At 39.6% G+C, this 22,385-nt stretch overlaps 1 protein-coding gene across 7 annotated transcripts in view; it reads left to right on the top strand.

Annotated features, from left to right (window-relative positions):
• prrc2b (proline-rich coiled-coil 2B) overlaps window positions 1–13,659 on the top strand; it is a 72,304-nt gene extending 58,645 nt beyond the window's left edge. For 2 of the 7 annotated variants that reach the window (XM_039764379.1, XM_039764380.1), the window contains exons 25-33: window positions 64–256; window positions 2,746–2,843; window positions 4,965–5,092; window positions 5,264–5,486; window positions 6,159–6,326; window positions 7,181–7,278; window positions 7,496–7,601; window positions 10,425–10,649; window positions 10,942–13,659. In XM_039764379.1, the coding sequence (XP_039620313.1) occupies window positions 64–256; window positions 2,746–2,843; window positions 4,965–5,092; window positions 5,264–5,486; window positions 6,159–6,326; window positions 7,181–7,278; window positions 7,496–7,601; window positions 10,425–10,649; window positions 10,942–11,097 (1,395 nt within the window). In that variant the 3' untranslated portion in view covers window positions 11,098–13,659. Of the gene's footprint in view, window positions 1–63; window positions 257–2,745; window positions 2,844–4,964; window positions 5,093–5,263; window positions 5,487–6,158; window positions 6,327–7,180; window positions 7,279–7,495; window positions 7,602–10,424; window positions 10,681–10,941 lie in introns of all 7 variants that reach the window. The other 5 variants (XM_039764381.1, XM_039764383.1, XM_039764382.1 and 2 more) reach the window with 5 other exon arrangements.
• The last annotated feature ends 8,726 nt before the right edge of the window (window positions 13,660–22,385 follow it).

Genomic DNA, 22,385 nt, shown 5'->3' with positions numbered 1-22,385 from the left:
GTGGGTTAGAGAATGTTGTGTTACAAGTCAAATTATTAAGCCAAAATTTGGAATATTTCACAGATGGAGTCTGCACGTAAAGCTTGGGAAAACTCTCAGAGCATTCCAGAGCAAGGCTCCCCAGGTGGTGCCGGCCCTGGGGTACAGCCTGCTTGTAGCGTTGGCTCTTCCAGTGGTGTCAGCTACAGTTCGTTTGGAGGAGTAACTATGCCACCTATGCCTGTGGCATCTGTTGCACCATCTGTGTCGATGCAAGGTAAGGGTTTCTGTTTACTGAAAAGACTTTTACATGAAAGTACTTTTAGCCACTTATGTAAATTTTTTTTTTTTTTTTTTAAACAGCTAGATTGAATGGCTTTGCATCATTTATCTGCTTACCAAAATCAACTTTTCTGTTTCAGGATGAATCAAAACAGATTAAAACTAGAAATATTATGGTGAAAACGTGCATTTGTATTTATCTGAGACATGACTGGGGATGAGTACAAGTACCAAAGTAATTAAAATACTACCAGACCTCCAAGTAAAACACTTTATTATGAGCATATGGCAGAATAGAGGCTAAACTACAAGTTAACCTCCTGTGAAAAGGCTAAAATACTTAATTAGGTAGCTTAAAGCCAATGTCAGTTTTTTTTTTTCTGTGACCCACTTATGTCATGATGGTTAAAGTGGTGGCACGAGCTAGACTCTGCTGTGTAGTGCTGGGCGGTATGATCAAAATTCTATATCAAGATATTTTTCAAAATTATACCAGTTTCGTTGTATTCAACAGTATTTTTTTCCCATGCATGATGTTAATCACATTTTCCACTGCATTAGGCTGGCTAAAAATAACCTATTCAACTGTCATGAGAATTGTACATTGTACAAAAAAACATTTTAATGTGCACAAAAGTATTAATGCAGGTTTGCATGGCCCCATAAAGTGATAGTTTTCAAGGGGGTGGCACTAATGAAGAGAAGGAATCACATTACATGACAGTTGCAGTCAAAATATAGAACCTTTTAACTATAATTTTGACAACATATTTTCAACCATCCAAAGAGGCATTTAGACTTAGCAAAATATCCAGAGGTGCTTGTCAAAAGTTGTATTGCACTGAACATGTCAAATAGTAAATATTTTTTGTAAACCTTCTACACTTTTTGTTAATGTTAACAATCTCTGTCCACTTACACATTAGCTGTATGGATTGTAATGGCATTGGTTATCTCAACCCACCGCTTGATTTTTTTTTTTGTCGTAGGCAGTACCTCCAGCAAATGCATTTACAAGTGACGTCTGACTTGAGTGTCCTCTAGCTTTTTCAGTTTTACCTGAGGATGTGGAGGGTGCCAATCTTAGCTGGAGACATGTTTTGGAGTACCATGAATGTATGGAACTAAGATGGTGCAGCAAATTATTCGTGTTGCCACCTCCAGCAACAACTTTAGCTCAACTGCATTTGCAGTAAATAGTTGTTTAGTCCACATCCGACTGTGGTGTTGGCAGGTCCACAGCTCAAGTCAAAATGGCCACTTTTGAAATGATCACCGCCTTCGCGGCTTAGAGAGGGGGTGTGGTAGTGTGCCCGGAAGCGGTTCCCGGGGGAATTCGTGATGCGGGCGGTCCTCGCTTAAGTGCACAGGTGAGGAGTCGTCCTCATCCGTAATTGTTGCCGGGAGCTGCTGATTGCCACACCTGATCCACATCCCCGGATCATATCATTGAAGCACGAGGGGGCAGGAAAAAAAAACCTGAAGGTGGAATGAAGCAAGAAGAAAAAAGCCGGTGTAGGAGAGCGCGTGCGAGCGAGCGAAGGCTCGTGCTGATTGCAGTTTGCTGGGAGAGGCAAGCCCGAGTGGGGTGTTTTGGCGGGCACCTGAGGGCCGACGGTAGTGGTCGCTCCTGCTGAGCACTTGTTTGGTGCAAGAGTGATTGGGAGAAGGTTGGCTCGCCACAGCGGGAGTCGGGGACTTGGGAAGTGGAAGCCCCAGCTTGAGCGTCCTGGTCATTGGGGAGCCCAAGTCTCTGTCTGGGTGGGCAGAGCCAGGGATCAGAAATGTCACCAGACCAGTACAGTAAAGAAGCTCGGCTGCATGTAGGTTGACTCCCCTGGTGCATAGCCTGGATGGGAGAAGCAGGGGAGTCACCAGAAAAAGAAGGCATCAGGCTTTGTTTTAAAAGACTGCTTCCAGTTCAAAAACTAATCAGTTGTCATCAACTCATAATAGGCTTAAGTTTCGATTTTGGTATTTTTCCATCCAGCTGCGTTAGCCCTAGTCAATCCTCACGCAACAGTGACACACACAGACATACACATCATCATCATCGAATTAGATCAATATATATATGTATATGTGTGTGTTAAAGTTTGCTGCTGTTTTTTGAAGTGGTTGTGTATATGATGCAACAATTTAGTGTACATCCTAGTTAATTTCTTTTCATACAAGACCGGTTATTTTTGTTACATTGGCAAAAAAGAAAAAGCCTTCCAGGTAATCTGCACATCTTGGCAGGATGTTAAGGTCCTTTAGTTAAGCAATATCATATAGTCTAAGGTGCTCTCACTGGTCTGGTTTCTACCACTGCAATGAAATGGTGTAACTTTGAGCAACTTATTTGATGTTCAATTTGGGTTAAAAAAAAACCTGTTAATTCGTTTAGCCCTGTATTTTTATAACATTTTGGGTGGTGCTACAGATTATGCTCTGTATTGAACTTCCGGTTGCAAACAATTTCTTTTTTTATAAAAACTACAGGCAGTCACCTTCCTCCTCTTTATCTGGATGGTCATGTCTACCCAAGCCAACCTCGCCTGGTCCCTCCCACAATGCCTCAGCAGCAGAACTATCAACAGGTAACATTCCTCTAGAAAAGTATTTTCATCAAACTTCCATTAAGCATGCTAAATTTTGTAATCAACTGTGTTATCATACAGAATACCCTGCTTTGCAAAATAAATAATCCTTTTCATTTTACATCTTCTAATAACTTAAATATTTGTACATTTTATTGCAAAATAAGTATTCTCTTACTTCCATAAACACTTCTGGAAGCAGTTCTCTAAGCCTGTCTGTACCTCTTAACCAAGTCAGGTTGAGAGTAAGCTTTTACCTAAAGGCCACCTTCTTAAGTCTGAAGCAAAAGCTTGAGCATTAGAGGAGTTTGGGGAGGCTATGGAAAGACTATCAGAGGGCCTTGAGGCTGTCCTGGCAAACTGTTCAAAAGCCCCGGAAAGGGTAAGGCATGACCTTGCCCAGACTGTGTTAAACAGGGACGGAGAGGTGCTGGTCTTTTCTGGGTTAATTCTCAAGCAATGGAAGGAAAACTTTGAGGAACTTCTTAGCTTGGTGGGCATGCTGTTTTATCTGGAGGAATCACTGGACTCCTCTGGTGGTCAGTGATCACCACACTGTTGCCAGAGTCACTGTGGTGGTGATAAGGCTGCAAAAATGGAGGAGATCTGAACAGATATTGAAAAAAAACTAGCTATTGTGATTGCATGGCTAAAGCCCATTCAGTATCACATGACACTGGAATTGCAGACTGTTGTGGTGGTCCCCATATTTAAGAAAGCTGATCCGTGTGTTCCAGCTGTACAGGGATCACCGTCCTCTACCTTTTAGGTAAAATCTGTGCCAGGGTGTTGGTGGGGAGACTTCATCCAGTGGTTGTTTCTTTTGTATCTCAACCTCAATGTGGATTCCATTCTGACCATGAAACAGTAGACCTACTCTTCTACCTAGCAATATTGCTGGAGCATACGTGGAAGTATGATAACCCAGTCTATATATTTGTTTTGTAGATTTGGAAAAACACAACACTGTCCCTTGGCATGTTTTGTGGGAGGAATTCAAGAATCTGGGGAAACAGGGCTATGCTTTTGTGCTGTTCATTCCCTGTGTATCCAAATAGTAGTTTAGTCGAATTTGTTTATTGAATATTACCATGCATATGGATATTTGATCAGCCTTGAATTTTACAATAAAACATAAACAGTATCTAAAAATTTTTTTTTTTACTTTTAAAGCTAACAAATCTTCTTTTAAACTAATGTTTTCACTGCATAATGCCTTGTTGATCAAGCTCTCATACACAAACTTTAAATCTTTTTTTTGGCTGCTCCAGTTAGGGGTCACTACAGTCTCTATATCTCTCTCTCTCTCTCTCTCTCCCCCCCCCAACCAAATCCATAAACTTCCTCTTTCCTGCCAGTTCTGTCCTTAGCCTCCTTCTCCCAAACATCAATCCTCTGTACATGTCCAAACCAAGCCAGTCACATCCCTCTGTCTCCAAACTATCCAGCCTGAGCTGACCCTGTAATGTACACGTTCCTTATCCTGTCCATCTTTGACGCACCACGTGCTATTCTTAAAGTCTTTAATTCTATCACCGCCAGCTTTGTCCTCTGACTTTTTGTCAGTGCCCTCGTCTCCAACCCATATAAACATTACTGGTCTTAGTACCGTTGTGTAGACGTTCATTCTAGCTAGTAACAGTTTGTCACAAATCACTTCTGACACTCTTCTCCACCCTGCCTGTGCTCTGTTCTTCACCTCTCTTCCACCCTCCCTGATACTCTGTACTGTTGAACCCAAGTATTTACACTCCTCCACCTTCGCCAGCTCTACTCCCTGCATCCTCGCCATTCCTATGACTTGTCTCATTCATACACATGTATTCTATCTTGTTCCTACTGACCTTCATTCTTCTCCTGTCTAGAGCATATCTCCGTCTCTCCAGGGTCTTCTCAACTCGCTACCGATCAGTGTCATCCTTAAACATCACAGTCCATGGGGACTCCTGTCTAATCTCCTCTGTCAACCTGTTTATCTCCATTGCAAACAAGAAATGCCTCAGAGCTGGAAAATATTAAATTAATTAATTGAATTTAATTAGTTAAATATTAAACTATCTAGTGCACACATGATTTGAGTCCTAAATGTTTTCACCTTGTTTGTTCTAAACATTTTTACAGGCTGCAGCAGCTCAGCAAATCCCACTTTCACTTCACACTTCCATCCAAGCACAGGCCCAGCTTGGACTGAGGGGAGGTCTTCCAGTTTCTCAGTCTCAAGAAATGTTTAGCTCCATCCCACCCTTCAGGTTTGTATGCTTAGTATTTGTAAACAGTGTTATGAGTGCTTTCCCTCTTGTACCCCCTCCCCGCATTACCTCAAGATTAATAATAGCTTTCTATATAAGTATTTTTAACATTAACGTTTTGGTAATTAATTAAAACTCATTTCTATGTTCATCTTTTTTGTAAATCTTCAGATCCCAAGTCTTTATGCCCAGTCCCATGGTTCTGCCAGGCACAGCCCCTCTGAAAGGTCACTTTTCAGCATTCCCTGGTATGCAGCCTTCAGAAATGGTCAAACCACAATCCGGATCACACTACCAGCCTATGAATGGCAGCCAGGCACTAGTGTATGATGGGCAGATGAACCAAGCTGCGGGAATGGGGACATCACAGTTAATGGATTCACAACTAATTCAGGTAGTTAAAATTCTGTTGTGTTAGGAAAAGAGGTTGTTAGGCTTTGATCATTCTGAGTTTATTAATGTAGGCATAGAGTATGCCTTTTAAAACTCAATGAATGACTGAATTTGAACTGGTGTAACAACTTAATCTGTGTCTAGCGTGGTTGGTGTGCTATGTACCAGTTAGACTTAATTCATTTGATTTCATACACTCCAGCACCTGATGTAGAAGTTTCAGTGTAACTAATATATCTTGTTCGTGTAAACCAGCTACATACATATTATTGCCATCTTGGTTGGTTAATTGCTCAAATCATTGCTTTCATTGTGCTACCAAAGCATTTTTTAAAAAAAAAAAAAGTGTCAAGTTATTACATGAACCTAGCTAATGTTAAAATTTTAGATTTCAGCAGTATGCAAGAATAGTGAAAACTACCCATAGCTGTAGTAGTGTTTGGTTTTTTTAAATAAAGCAATAATGCAAGTTATTGATATAAAGTGTAGACCATGTATTTTTTATCCTTTTATATAGTAGTTTTATTTGAAGATTGTGCAAAACCTTGTATAAAGAGCACATCTTCATTTTTTCAGGAAAAGTTTACTTTTTGTAAAATCTGCAGTATATGTTGTCATTAAAGTAAATTCTACAACTGAAGCACTCTGCTCATAATGGACTGTTTTGTTTTAGGTAACAATGCCTCTGCCTGGATCACAGCTACGGTATGGTTCTGCACAGCAACATTTAATTTTACCCCAGTCCATTCAGCTCCAGCAGGGCCAAAATTTGCCTGTTGGTGCCCCTCGTAGGCTCATACCTCCAACATCACAAACGGCAGTCCTGCCAGGAAACCGGGAGGTGAGTCGCATCTGTACACCACCTTATTCTGCCCGTGCTAATTTTGCTTGTAGTGGCTTTATTTAAGTGTAGTTCCTGTAAAAAACAATTCACAACAACATACCATTCTTTCCATAGATAAAGTGTAGCTGATGATTGTGCAGATGTGCTTTTTAACCCACTGTAAAAAATTCCTGAATATAAACACACGAGACGGGGCAGTCTTCTCAAAAATATTTTTTAATATCATAAAACAGTTGCCTCTGTTGCAGTGTTTTTTTTTAAGCTTGTAATGTTTGTTACGCATCAGGTTCAGGTCAATGAAAACCTGTTGTAGTTAGAAAATGCATTTGTTAAAGTATATTGTTAATGCCTCTCGAAGCAGTCATTATTTTAAATATTTGACTCATTTTTACCATAAACTTGTAAATTGAAACTGAAGGTCATGAGTGAAGTTTGACTGCTGATGCAGCAATGTTTTTCTTGGGAGTTACCGTGGTATGGTTTGTGAAAAGTCATAGTTTGCAGAAACTACTGTTTGAACCTGGAAAATTTCAGATTGTGCCACAAGCAGCAACTAATCTTTGTTTTTACTAAAATAAAATGACATGTGAATTGTTTTTCATCCTGTAAATACTGTGGACCTTTTTAATTAGGATTACATGTTGGTGTGGATGGATTGGTGGTATAGATGTTTGCAAGGTTATCTGGCATGAGCTGGATCTTAGTTACTTAAAAAATGTTTGTTTTTATTTTTTACTTTCATTTTAAAAAGGAGGTGTTCTTAAAATATGTCACTGCTTTGAAATTGATATTTTATAGTTTGGAATGTGTGTGTATATATACTTTTTTGAAAAATGCTTTTCAATTTGCAGACATCTCAGATGGATATGAAAGGTTTTCAGTTTTCTGATAAGCAGAGCCATTCCCCTGGAATTTCTTCAGGATCTGCTCCAACACCCAACTCGTATAGGTAAGCTTGATGTTCTGTTACATTGCAGGGATTGGGAAAGTTCTCCACAAAATGAAACAGTTAGGTCTTTTGAAACCTAGCTTGTGTTTTTTTTTTTTTTTTTTGTTTGTTTGTTGGTTGGTTGTTTTTTGTTGTTTTTTTTTTTTTTTTTTTACCTTCGGTATTCAGAAGCATTAAGATTTTTTTCCAATTTCTTTTTCCTTTTTCTTTTCTCAAGCGTTTTTTTTCTGCCTAGGCCTGGTTCTGCTAGTCCCAGTGGAAAACCTTCTGGACCTGGAGGAGCAGCAAATGTGGGTTCCCTCCCTGGACACTATGCTCAACAGGTAAAAAAAAAAAATATCCCATTGAGTTTGTTTGTTTTTTTTTTTTAAACAATAGATAACTTGTATTAAAGCTGATGTTTAGTATAAAGTACAGTGGATACTAGTTGACTTTAATTTCATGTAAATCTTTCTAAAATATAACATTTTTCCCTGTTTACAAAGGTTTCATGAGCAGTATAAATCTAAAAGCATATTGAACTCTTTTGCAAGAAAGAAGCATTTTGTTAGATTATAGTTTAGTACAGTTTCCGACACAAAGATAATGGTTAATGCCGAGTCTTGTACTGCCCCCCTGGACTCCTAATTGGAGTTACAAACAAGCAGTCAGTTGTGCCTTCAGTGGGTATTGACATTAGACTAAATGTGTCGGGTCTATCCTTCACTTAGCAACAGAGATGTTATATTTTTAATCACAGTTCTTTTTTAGCAGTGGGTTTTTTTTTTTTTGAGAAGAGATCTGTTTTTTGAAAAAAATTTAATTGTTGAAGTATATCGTCTGCGCAGAATTTATTAATTGCAGTACCAGTGGTGCCTTGGTACAAAGATCCTTCTATTACTACTTCTCTTTAAAAGCTCTGTTCCTTTCTCTGAATGGCAATTAATGGTTAGAAAAGATTTTAAACGAACTTTTTTATACAGTATATGATATTTATACCCGAGTGCAGAAATATTTTTTTTCTGTTGTAACAAGTGAACAACACCATAACCATTCACAGTTGTCCTGTGGGGAGTTTTCAGAGGCCGTCATAGATATACCTGTAGGACTTTGAAAGCATGATGTTTTGCAATATTTCTGGTGTACATTAACATCTTTCTTTTTTTTTTTTTTTTTTTTTTTTTAAAAGTGCCACTATTATATCTCAATGCATTATCTTCCAAGATTCAATGGTTCTTGAGGGTTGAAAAGCAATACACCTTTTTGAAAATGTACTTATACTGTGTATTCCCATTGACTTTAAAGAGATTGTTACAATTTAATATTTGAGTAAAAAATGTCACCTGTCCTAAAGTGTTCGACTTCAAAGAATGGGTGCTTATGCAGGCTGAGTAGGCCTAGGTAAAAATTCAGATTTTCTAATTAATCACTATTTGTTGTTTAAACAATTCAATATCAGTTCTTAAAGTCACAAGATCAATCTTGTGAATCTCTATCCTGCTTGATTACTATATGTAGATTTTTACTTATCTTTGTTTTTTGGCTTCCGATCCAGTAGATGTCACTAATGTGCCTGTTAAGGCTTTCTATGGAAGCACTACTTTACTATCTTGCTTAAAACGGTGTGTCCTCTGTTAATGGAAATCAGCCTTTTCAACACTTAAATCTGATGTGTGGACAGCTGAACATCCAAGGCATCAGATTCCTGTATAACAGTCGCACACTTAAAAACAACAGGGTACCTGTGGCGGATGTGTTTTGACAAGCATGCTGCATGGCATGTGTGACTGCATCAGTCACAAATTTGTGTTGTGACAAGTCCAATAAACTTTGATTCTCTTTAAGCACGTGGCTAGCTGTACTACTACTATGGAAAAAAGTTTGCAATGCAACTTGGGAAAGCACACAGGCAATTGTTGGAATTTTCAGAGCTGCCTGCGACATAAAGCGGCCAACTTGAAGTAGCTCCACAGTAGTGGCGTTATCAATCATGATGGCCAGTTCTTTTTTCTTATGTTTCATTCATTTAATGCAGCTGTCAACAAGCATCAGCACTAATTTAAGGTTATTTTAAATGTCCAATAGGGGAAAAAGATTGGCTAACAGTTTAGTTGAGGGGTGTTTTACATGGAGATTCATAACACACAAATGTTTTTGAGTAACATTTGAAAAGCAATATTTGGTTATTTTATAATCGCAAGATGTTACTGATGTTTTATAAAGCAGAAGCCATTGCATTACATTAAAGGAAGTAGCCTCCATAAAATGACTGAACTCTGACATGGTATACATATGTTAGTTAAATCATGGTGAATTTTGAATGAGTGCAGTGCTGTGAAAGTTTTTGGTTTTTTTTAAGCAATGCTATTTTGTTCTACATTTTCTAAATATTGATGTTAACTATTCATTACTAATGAAGTATTTCTTCTGAAATGTCATTCCATGCTTCTGCATATGTTATGAAATCACTATGTAGACACTCTTCAAATAAAGTGTTACTGAAATTTGCAACATTATATTAACATTCTCCGTGCATGGTTAAGTAATTTCTAAAAAAGCCACCACTTCAAATATATAAGTGCATGCTAATTCAGTCAAGGTAAAATCAGTATTGAATCCAATCTAGACATCAGTGCTGCTACCCAGTCCTACTTATTAGTGTTTACACAAATTGAGGAGAAAGATATCCACAGAATATGTTGAACTATTTAATGGAAAGAATCAGACAATTGTGTGAAATATCTGGTATAGTTGTAATATTTGAAATTACAAATAGATAAAATACAACCCAGTTCTTAAACCAATGACTGTATAGCTTTGCATAAAAAGTTGTCAACCATGTTTCCAGAGGTTCACATTTATTGTTTATCTTTTTAATTTCAAACTCTTCCGTCCCCCATTTTTTTCCAGTGACAATCAACTGTTTATAACAGATTTTTATTCTTGGTTGCCCTTGATTACAAAAAAACAAAATGTACGTGTCCTTACAAAACTCTTGTGTTTTCATTCTCAGTTAATGTTTATTAGGACATATGCATCAGTGTCATGTTTTTTAGAGCCGCTTTTTGGTATTATGTATAATATAGAAAAGTCCAGTTAGTAGATTGCTCCTCTGATTGGAAGGAGCCCCTCTGTACTTGACTTAATTACTTTCATGTTGCTCCTAGGTTGCACCACCTCAGAGTGGCATGATGATGCATATGCGGCCCCCAAGTTCTGGTACCTTTCCAAGCCCCATTCAAAGGCCAGTGATGCAGATAAACAAGGCACCCCTTGCACCTGCTGTCATCATCCGGCCACCTCAGTACCAGAACCCATGCCGTGAGCCACCTGCTTCCATATCCCCAGCTAATAGCACAGACTCAGCTAAGGGGTCAGAGGAGGCAATGAAGGTGAGCTGCCAACAATTCTAAATACAGGCAGGTAATACTCCTCTTTAACACAGAAATGGTACAGGAAGTTTGTCCCATTAAAATCCTTTCTTTTGTTGTTGATGTACTATACCAAAAATCACAACTTGTAATTCTGAGTCAACATTTTCTTTTGCTTATTTACATTTTTACAAGATTAATTTCTAATGTCATTTACATATACAGTATAGTAGCTAATTGATTATTTTGTGTTCATTTCTGGTGTATGAAATACAGTTAAAAATTGTGTTTAAGTATTTTAATTCTTTTTAAGATGAAGCAACGAGAGGTTCTGCAACCTTCAGGAGAAGGAAAAGGACAATCTGGGATGTCAAAAATACAGGAACCTCCAACTTCGGGACAAATGAAACCAGTCCGCACAGGGGCAATCAAACCGCAAGCTATCAAGGTTGAGGAAGGCAAAGCTTAACTTGCAGGAGGCAGCTCTGCTTATGGCTTTTTCAGATGGCTGAATGCAAAACCTCCATGAACCAAATCACACAAGATTCAGTTCAGCATTTGTTCGCCTGCGGGCACGGTATCCATGGGAACTGACCCAAATTTAAACTTGAGACATTGTATTAATGTACATGGTGTAAACAAAAAGCAGACTACTTGGTTCATGTTATTTATTAGTCTAAATCCGTTCAAATGTGGATTTTGTAATTCTTTTCAAAGCCTTTCAAAACAAAAGTGTTCCACTGTAGCACAAAGCTTGTGAAGAGGATAAGCTGCAGTAGAAATGTATCTAATATCAAAGAGAACCGTTAAAAATAAAGTTAAACTGTAACCTATTTTTTTGTTTTTAAAACAATCCTTATCCTATTTAAAATTTTCTGGCTGCCATCATGCAGTGTTCCTCAAATTTTAGAATTTACTTTTAAAGAACTTTTTAAATACTCTGCATTTGTTAAGAGGTCATTGTTCACAGGTCCACTTTATTGCTATATTGCAGAACATATCAGATTGTGACTTGGGGAAACACTGTATAAATATGATTGGAGCTAGAAATTCAACTAAACCTGTTACAAATGTAGATTTTTTTTCCACTGCTTGTGAAATGTATTCAGACTGTGCTTAGATAAATTCAAATATTTCTGTAACTGAAATCCTAGCGGGCTTATTTTTGTGGGGGCAGGTTGGGCATGGTGGGATTATTTTGTTTGCAGAGAAGCCTAGGTTTGAACTGTTCTCTCTTGGCTGCACTTCATTGTTTTTGAGGTGCTTTTCAAAGTAATTGAACCTGGGACCGGCAGTTTTTGCAGTGATGTTTCAAGCACTAGGTGATAAGTCTTGTTTTGCTTTGTCAACACATTTGATTTCTTCGTGGCGATGCTGGATAGAACACAGATATGTTTGGATAGATGCTAAAGAACAGGTTTGACTTTATTTAGGTTTTCCCCTCAAGAGCCTTTGTTTTGTTTTTTCCCCCATTTTTGACTTGTGGTTAATAACCAGATTTTAATATTGGTATTTGTATGTAAAATATATAAGCATAAGTGCTGTTTCTCAAGTGTTGAAGGTCAAGGCCCACAAAAGCAGATTGTAAGGCCTTTTTAACTGGTAATTGTCGCACTTTTTATTATAATTATTGCTGGCTCTGTATACCATTGGCTGAAGGAGGCAGCTGCCTTCATAATGGAGTAAATTGTGGTAAAAGATTTTTCTTTGTCTTTCCAAGAGGTTAATAGCAGCACTTGTTCAGCCAAGGCAGCAGGATTTCCCTTTATGTGTTGTCAAGGGGGAAATATGCCTGTAACGTCTTTCAGCATCCAATTTGTTTTTTTTATTAAACCCATTCTGTTTAAACCATAATGACTTTTCTTCAGACTGAGGAGACTGCTTGCAGTTTTTTGATCGATCGCTTATTCATTTTGGACTTTAAACCTTGCAGAATATTAAGCGAATACAGTTGGAGTCAAGAGAAAATGGAATGCTACCTGGGAATCAAGTAAAATGCAAGCAACAGCATGGTTATATGTCAGACTATGAGCCTCCTGAAGTTACAGTTGCTTGCTATCTATAGCTTGGAAAAGGACACTGCATCTTTGACTAGAGATCTGGTGGGGGGTGGTTTCATGTCCACACCCAGCCCCGGACATAGCAAACCGTATTGCTAACCTATTGACACAAAGGACCAGCTGTTGCACTTTTTACATCTCTCTCTCCTTTTCCCAAACTCTTCAACAAATTCAAATTAAACACTAGTTATTTATGTGCTGGATGTGTTGTCCTAAACATGTTTCACTGAGCGCTATATATAATATATAAATAAAATATTGCAAGTCTCACTTTCATAAATGTATTCTATTTGATTCTTCTGTTTTACAAAGACTTAAAACTTTGTTTAGGCTTTTTTTTTTTTAATATTTAATAACTTGACATGCTTGATTGTTCAGCAGCCATATTGTGTATTGTGTTTTTAATTGTATATCTAAATTATAAAGGTTTAATACAGAAACCTGTGTTGTTTTCAAGATGCAGTGCTTCTTTTCAAAGTTAACTTGGAGGCATATTTTTACTAATTTAAATTGCCTTGGAGCTATCTGAATGAACAGACCTAAAATAACTTCTCCTTTACGTCTCAATTTCAAATTGCATTCAGAGATTGTAAATGTCTCCATATCACACTTCAGCTTTTTTGTTTTTTTTTTTTTTGTTTGTTTTCTTTCTGTCTGTGTAGACTGATATTTGAAAGGGCAGACGATGGATATTTTGCTGTATTAGCTTTTTGGGTCTTTGTGGCATTTTTTATTTTATTAGCTTGGCCTTTGAGTTTTGGTTATTTCCACTCTCTCACGGACCCCCAAACCCCAATTCCGGTTGGACTAGTCTTTCTTGTCGGTCTGATCTTGTAGCTTTGCAGCTCGCTTTTTTTTGCCGGTACCTGTTGTTTATCCTTTCAAATATGTGATTGTATTAGCTCTTTCCGTATGAAAGAATTTTCCTTATTTAAATAAAAAAAATAAAGCAGATTTTGCTTTTTCTGGTATCTGCCTCCTGCTTGGGTTTTTTTTGTTAACCATAATCTATCCATGACTTTCACTTAAAAGGACTTCTCTGTGCAATGACATTCTCTAAATCTTAGTCAGTGTGCATTGCAGCCAGCTATGGTTAAAAAGAGGAAGGTCCACATTGTCCCCCTTTCTACAAAAACTTAAGTCTCCCATGTTGAACAGCTAGTTTACCAAAGAAACTGGTGAAATAGCCAGCGTTCCATTGAAGCCATCCTCGTATCTGACACAGTATGGGCTGCCTTCAAGTGCAGTTAATTCATGCTGAACTCTCACACCTGCTTGTATGTTCAACGTGGAGTTTTGTGCTCCCCATGCCGTCTTTCTTTTCATCATATTGTCTTTAAAATGTTTTATTCATTAACTAGCTATGGTTCCTGTCCAAGACAGATAATAGAATTAAAAATATGTATCTTGCTGTACAGCTTCCTTCAGCATCTCTCATCTGTATCCTTGCATGTGTCTGAACCTCTCATAACTGATGGTGTGTGTAAGGCCTGCTCGTCCAATTCTCCCAATTTCTTCAGAGGCGCCTTTCTCACCTCCTGTCCACTTTATACTTCTGTTTTTGAAGAACACTCTGGGTGCCTCCTATGCAAATTCTCCTTGTGTGTCTACCCTTCTCAATCACATAACCAAAGGCAAACTGACCAATCACATTGCTCTGAGTTACTGGACATACAGTACACACGCATCCTTAGTGTTTTATTATATACAGGGTGGTCCAGATCTAACTATGCAGATCCAGATCGTGTGGATGACTTTGATTTATGCGGGGATGATTCCAGTTCGGGGCAAAGACAATTCTTCATTTCGTCAGTTTGCACATTTCTCAATGGTATGGGATTTTTCGGGTGATTTTCTATGTAATTAAGTTATAGCGTAATGAAAATTGCATAATTAGATCTGGACCACCCTATAGTAGATAGTCTCCTTTTATGGGGAGTACCATCTTAAAAGTATTGAACGTATAATGATGCCTGTTGTGAAACGGATGTTGGATGCTGTGGATTTGCATAGATTCAGAGGTGCAGCTGCTATCACTTTGTACATTTTGTTACATTGCAGTCTTGTGGTAGAATCATTTAAATTATTTTCCATCATCATGGAAAACTTGAAAACCCAAAATGACAAAGTGATTTTATGAAGTTTTTGTAAATTATAAACAAAAAACCTGACTCATCCCATTAACAAATGTATTTTAACCCTTTACTCAGTTGAAGCAACTCCAGCCCTGGCGTCTTGGGTCTGTCACAAAGTTGGATTTGGGAATTTCCTACCATTCTGCTCTGGAGACCCTTTCAAACTCTGTCAGGATAGATTTGAGACCATTAACCGCAGTTTCAGCACAGAGTCGTCTTGGGCACGATGCAAGCTTCACACACATGGATTTGTAGTACTAGGGTGTTGTACCATGTTAGCCATTATGAATGTAGTGAGATGTCAAGCAAAGTGACACATTTTATTGTCCAACTGAAAAGACTACAATGTGCAAGCTTTTGAGGCAACTCCGGCCCTTTCTTCACATCTTGCCCGAGTTGCCTCGAAAGCTTGCATATTGTAATCTTTTTTTCAATTGGCCAGTAAAAGGTGTCATTTCACACATGGATTTGGGAATTTTCTACCATTCTGCTCTGCAGATCCTTTCACACTGAGACCGATGGACTCGGTGGATGGCTATTTCCAGACATGTACTGTTGGGCTCAAGTCCAAGCTTTGGCTTGGTCTACTCCAGAACATTCCCAGAGTTGTCCCTCGTCTTGTCCTGTTGGAATGTGAGTCTGAGGTGCAGAATTCCTTGGAGCAGGTTTTCATTAAGGCCGCATTTCAGTGATACACCTGAGCCAAATTTCAAATGGCATAGCAATGGGTTCTGAATAGTTGTGTTGGTGTAAAATTTCAATATTGTTTTTAATACATTTTCGCGACTTTATAAAATCTTGTTTGCGGTTCATCATTCTTGGGTATTGAGTGTTACTTGATGCATATGAGTATAAGTGGTTTTATCACTAGGCTGCAGCAACAGAAAAGGGTCTAAATACTTTTAAGAAGTCCTGTGTGTTTTGTGTAAACCTGTTTCATTGTTACTCAGAGTGTTGCTGTAATAACAATCTCTTTATTGAACACTTAATAAAATGGACCATTTATTTTGAGTGAAACCTCTTTACTGCAGTGGAATAAATATGCTCAATTTTTGAGGCAAGTGAAGGGAAGATTTTATCCAGATTTGTCAGCTTCCTGCATTAGCCATTCTCCATGTTATTGTGGGGTAAATGGGACTCGCCAAATTTGTTATGGCTTCGTCTGTTCTCACGTTGTAAACCTAACACACATAAGATCAGTCTGTCATTCCTCTGCACTCCACACAGGGACTTGCTAGCTTCAGCGTGAACAGCACACAGCTGCTCCTGTATGAAACATCAATACACAGAGGCTGACACTCCTTCATGGTGTCCCCAGATACAACCTTGAAACTTAAACACTGACATCCTTTGGTCGCTACAAAAACCTAAGGGGTGGAGGGCTTGGTAATGGTGTATTTCTTCAAGAGAGGTCAGGGTTTTATGATCATATTCCCTTTCATTAAATTTTTTTCTCAATTTAATAATCCTTGCTTATAACTTAAGTTTCTTTTATTGGGATGCATCGGTGGGGAGGGTAAATGTGTTAACAAATCAAAAACTGAAGTTTCCCATTCCAATTAGTATTTAGGCCCTTGATTCAGTCATTTGCAGAAGCCCCTTTTTGGCAGAAATTCCAGCTTTAGTTCTTGGGTAGACTCTACAAGCTTTGCACACCTGGATTTGGGCCGTTTATCCTAGCAGATTCTCTCCAGCTCCATAAGATAGAATGGGAAGCGTTTGTTAACCTCCATCAGGTTTCTCCAGACATGTTCTGTGGGATTTCAGTTTGGGCTTTTTTGGGGGGGAAACTTGTCCTGAAGCCACTCCAGAGTTGTCTTGGCTGAATGTTTCTTGACATTCTTCTGAAAGGTGAACCATCACCCCAGTCGAAGGTAGTATGCTCTGTATTTGGGGGCACCCTCAATGATGAGCAGCCTTCCTGTCCTTCTCCCTCTATAGTATGATGCTGTCACTGATATGGTTCACTGTAGGGGTGGTATTAGGCAGGTGATGAACAGTGCCTGGGCTTGGCCAAACATAGTGCCTGAAGATCTGCTCAGAAAATTCCGTTTTTTTTTGTTTTTTTTTTTAAATTGGACCACAGAATCTTTTTCTTCATGTTCTCAGAATCATTTAAGTAATTTTAATGTTGTAATAATAATTAATACAACTTGCCTGAAGAAGGGGCCTCGGTTGCTTTGAAAGCTTACAGATTGTAATCAGTTTAGTTAGCCAATAAAAGTTGTCATTTTTCTTCATTTCTCATTGCATCTATAATGGCTAACACGCTACATCACCCTACTACAATAGGAGTAATAATGAATAAATAACATAGAGGAAAAAAAAACACTTAAGATATATACTATCTATATATAGTTAATAGAGAAGTAGAGTCTATATATATGATTTAATTTTTTTTTTTTTTTAATTTCTAAAGAATGGAGCGTGAGATCGACAGGCGGATCGGTGCGGCATCGGTCTGTCGTGGTGAAAAAGGAGCTGAGCCGTAAGGCAAAGCTCTCAATTTACCAGTCGATCTACGCTCCTACCCACACCTATGGTCATGAGCTATGGGTAGTGACCGAAAGAACGAGATCGCGAATACAAGCGGCTGAAATGAGTTTCCTCCGCAGGGTGTCTGGGCTTTCCCTTAAAGATAGGGTGAGAAGCTCAGTCATCCGGGAGGGGCTCAGAGTAGAGCCGCTGCTCCTCCGCATCGAGAGGAGTCAGATGAGGTGGCTCGGGCATCTGATCAGGATGCCTTCTGCATGGACGCCTCCCTGGTGAGGTGTTCCGGGCACGTCCAACCGGGAGGAGGCCCCGGGGAAGACCCAGGACGCGCTGGAGGGACTATGTCTCCCGGCTGGCCCGGGAACGTCTTGGGATTCTCCTGGAAGAGCTGGAAGAAGTGGCCGGGGAGAGGGAAGTCTGGGCTTCTCTGCTTAAGCTGCTGCCCCCGCGACCCGACCTCGGATAAGCGGAAGAGGATGGATGAATTTCTAAAGAAGAGTCCAAGATGCATTAGGCTTTATAATGCACTAGTGAAACTGCAGTTGGAGTGTTGTGCTCAGTTCTGGTCACCACCATGATACAAGAAATGCACAACAGCACTTGAGGCTGTACAGAGAAGAGCAACCAAGTGCAACCCCTGGACTTGAGGACACGTCCTACTGTAACAAACCCAGAGAATAAAATCTGTTTAGTCTCAGACAGAGGAGACAGCGTGGTGACCTCGTCCAGGTCTTTAACGGCTAAAGTAAAACCAGCAGAATTCTCTCAACTACACAATGAATCACGTACCTGAGGACACCAGTGGAAATGAAGGGGAAATGCATTTAGGACCGAAGCCAGGAAGCATTTATTTACACAAGGGTTGCAAGAACCTGGAACAAACTAAGAGGACATGTAGTTGAAGCAGAAACCCTGAGAACCTATAAAAAGGATCTGGATGAGAGACTGGGACAGCTTAGCTATTAGCTAAACAAACACGTATGATGTACAGAATGGTCTCGTCTGTCGACTTTCTTATGTTCTTATTATTTATGCTTTTTATGTTCGCTACTTCTGTAACCCTGCCATTTCCTTCGAGTTTAATAAAGTTTCTATTTATCTATCATATAGTGCCTTTCATATTGATCTATCTATCTACCTCTCTGTCTGTCTACTCCCTTAATTAAACTTAACTCTTCGCCAGGAGACTATAAAATGAACTGAACTGACACAGCCTTCTTAAAACGGCACTCCGAATAGGCGACGCTCGGGTGCAGTCACAGCAAGTTTGGTGCCAGATGGGTGACATCAGAGGCGACCTTAGGGGTTTATGGGGCTATAGGGCTAACGGAGGCGTGACCACGGGGGGGGCTGGGGCGTTCACTGCCCCCCAAGAAAAGCCGTGCCCACCCTGCGAAATGATCTGTCTGGCCAATGAAAACTCTGGAGAAGAATAACATTTTATTTTCAAAGTTCACTTTGCAGCACGTTTTGAACCTTTTGACCACATTCCTTAATGAAAACAGTGTATATGTTCCATTCTTCTTTTATTTTCTGGTTGGTAACACCAAAGTCTATGCATAGGTGGCTTATTTAAAAATTGAGATCTTCAACCTCTGTCCCTCCGCAAGCTGCTGGCTCCACGGTTGAGCCCTGCACCGCTGCTACCAACCCAGAGCACAGCGCACCCACGTCGGGAACTGAAACTCCAAAAGACGTAGATAAGCCTACACAATCCTCCAGCTCTGCGCCCGTGTCGGGTACTCCAAACCTCTGCCTTCAACAAAATATACAGTCCGGTCTGCCTGACTTAAATATGGATAGCCCGTCCCAGCCCACTTTAATTAATTATTCCAAGCGCACATTCGGAAAGACACTCAGATGTTTTAGTGCAAGCTGGTATCAGTCTCAACAATGGCTTGTCCGTGATGCCAGCTTTTGCTTTGTCTGCCGCAAATTTAGTATTTCCAATTCGGACCGCGAGGACATATTCACCAAACACGGCTACACTAATTGGAAAAAAGCTCTAGAAAAAGACGGTGGTGGCTTCCACAAACACGCGTCTAGTATCCCGCACGTCAGAGCCATGTCTGCATGGCAAGACTATCGGCACAGGGCAGAGACGGGTGAAAGCATAGTTCAACTTCTGGGTCCAACCCAGATAGAAAAGAATAGATATTATGTGAAAAGCACTGGGGAGGCCATTCAGTTCCTTGCAGTCAATGAACTGGCTCTGCGTGGTCACAATCACGAAGGTGGGGAGGAGGGACTTTTCCTTAAGTTCTTTGATCACACAATCAAAAAAGATCCCAAACTTGCAGAAATTGTAAAATACATCCCAGACAACACAAAATACACATCCAATGTAGTTCAAAATGAAATAATTGAGGCTCTTGCCAAAATGGTGGTAAAAGATATCAGGACCAAATATGAAAAAGCTGACTCTCCTGGACTTTGTATTAAAAGGGATGGTGCCAGGGATCGCTGTAACATTGAGAATTTGTCTGTAGTGATTAGATTTGTCCAGATCTCCATCCCCGAAGAACACCTGATTGGCTCAATTGAACTGAATCAGCTTGATGCTGAATATATTTGTAACCAAATTCAGTCACATCTTTCTGAGCTAGGTCACAGCCCAGACAATTTTGTGTGTCAGTGTTTTGATGTCATGTCTGTGGCAAGGTGGGGTGTCCAGGCTTTGTTACAAAACAAAGTTGGTAAGTACATTCCATATGTACACTGCTACAACCACCAGGTCCATTTAGCAGTGACACATGCAATGGAATCAGAACCTCTGGCTAAGAAGTTCTTTGACTGGTCAAATTCATTGAACACATTTTGTCACAGACATTATGTTTCACACACATACAATACACCCACACTGAAAAGACTTCTAGAAATACGATGGACCAGTCATTATGATGTCACAAAGTCCATTGTCAACAATGAGGAAGCTACACTGTGTGCACAATTATTAGGCAAGTTGTATTTTTGAGGATTAATTTTAATATGGAACAAACACAGTGCTATCAGTCAATCCAGAATGTTAATAAACCTGAAACCTGAATGTTTTTACAACGGAAATGTGAGTGTGAACATCATCAGGGGAATACATATGTGCGCACAATTATTAGGCAACTATTAGTGTGCAGATTTATTATGCAACTAAAGGAAAAATGAAAATGTTCCCATCTCACTTGTTTATTTTCATCTGTTATAGTGAGAATAATAAACAAACACCTCAAAATTTACAAATAAACATCTCTGACATTTCAAAATCAATCAATCAATCAATCAATGACCAATATAGCCACCCTTCTTTCCAATAACAGTCATAAGCCTTTCCATTCATGGAGTCTGTCAGTTTCTTGATCTGTTGACGATCAGCTTTTTGTGGAGCAGTGACTACAGCCTCCCAGACACTCTTCAGAGAGGTGTATTGTTTTTCTCCCCCGTAAATCTAGCGTTTAAGAAGTGCCCACAAGTTCTCGATAGGGTTTAGGTCAGATGAGGAAGGGGGGCCATGTCATTATTCCTTCATCTTTAAGGCCTTTACTGGCTGGCCACGCAGTGGAGAACTTCGATGCAAGTGATGGAGCATTGGCCTGCATAAAAATCATGGTCTTCTTCCTGTATCACTGTTTGAAGAAAGTGTCTTCGAAAAACTGGCAGTAGGTTTGGGAGTTGATTTTGAGTTCATCTTCAATGCAAAAAGGTCCAACTAGCTCATCTTTAAAAATACCAGCTCATACCAGTACCCCACCTCCACGTTGGAGTGGAGCTCTGTGCCCATTACTGATCCACAGGTCCATCCATCTGGTCCATCAAGAGTCACTCTCATCTCATCGGTCCATAAAACCTTTGAAAAAATCTGTCTTCAGATATTTCTTGGCCCAGTTTTGACGTTTCAACTTATGTTTCTTGTTCAGTGGTGGTTGGGTTTCAGCCCTCCTTACCTTGGCCATGTCTTTGAGCACTGAACACCTTGTACTTCTGGGCACTCCAGGTAGGTTGCAGCTCTGGAATATGAAAGTACTGGAGGATAATGGGTTCCTGGTAGCTTCACGTTTGATTCTTCTCAAATCTTTGGCAGCTAATTTGCGTCTTTTGTTCTCAACACGTTTCTTGTGACCCTGTTGACTATTTGCAACAAAATGTTTGATGGTTCTGTGATCACACACCAATATCTTAGCAATTCCAAAAGTGCTGCATCCCTCTGAAAGACTTTTTACAATTTTTGACTTTTCAGAGTCAGTTAAATCTCTTTTTTGGCCCATTTTGCCTGAGGAAAACTAGCTGCCTAATAATTCTGCACACCTTGATATAGGGTGTTGATCTCCTTAGGCCACACCCTCCCTCATTACACAAATACACATCACCTGACGTGCTTAAATCCAATAAGCATTCAAGTTAATACAGCTTGGAATATACGCATTAAAAATGATGATATGGTCAAAATACTCACTTGCCTAATAATTGTGCACATAGTGTATAAGGGGGCTTCTCTCAGAGGTAGCAGAGGCTGGCACTGCCCCTTTTGACATTTGCATAGAGGCATGTGGTTTTTTGACCCAATGAAAAAAGCAGAATGTCTTCAATACAGGAGAATTCCTCCTTCATGTGCTCGGTGTGCTGAAACCAGCCAATGCAATTCTACAGGCACACGCAGTGGATTTGTGCACGGCTGGGGAGGTGGTGACAGCTTCACTGGCCACACTGACGGAGATGAGAAGCCACTCATTTCTGGGAGGAGCATTTCTCTCAGTGTGAAAGTAGGCCTACCAATTCACTCAAAAGGAAACAGAACGTTAACTCACAGCTTGATGATAGTATTGTCGTGTCTACGCTTGGGCATGGTGACTCTGATGAACAAATTGCTCCTAATCAGACTTTTAAAAGGGCTATGTTCAGCATTCTTGACAGAGTTATTGTGGAAATGGAGACAAGATTCTCCCAGAGAAATGTTGAATTATTGAGGGCCACATCGCTTCTCCTGCCAAAATCAGAATTATTTCTTGATCATTCTCTCCTGAAACCTCTTCAGGCACTTGCAGGGACAGAGCAAAACAGCATGAGCTTGCAAAATGAAA

Source organism: Polypterus senegalus, chromosome 9, assembly GCF_016835505.1.
Source record: "Polypterus senegalus isolate Bchr_013 chromosome 9, ASM1683550v1, whole genome shotgun sequence".
Lineage (NCBI taxonomy): Eukaryota > Metazoa > Chordata > Cladistia > Polypteriformes > Polypteridae > Polypterus > Polypterus senegalus.
Note: the sequence above shows the minus strand (reverse complement) of the source record. Positions and strands in the feature narration are given on the sequence as shown.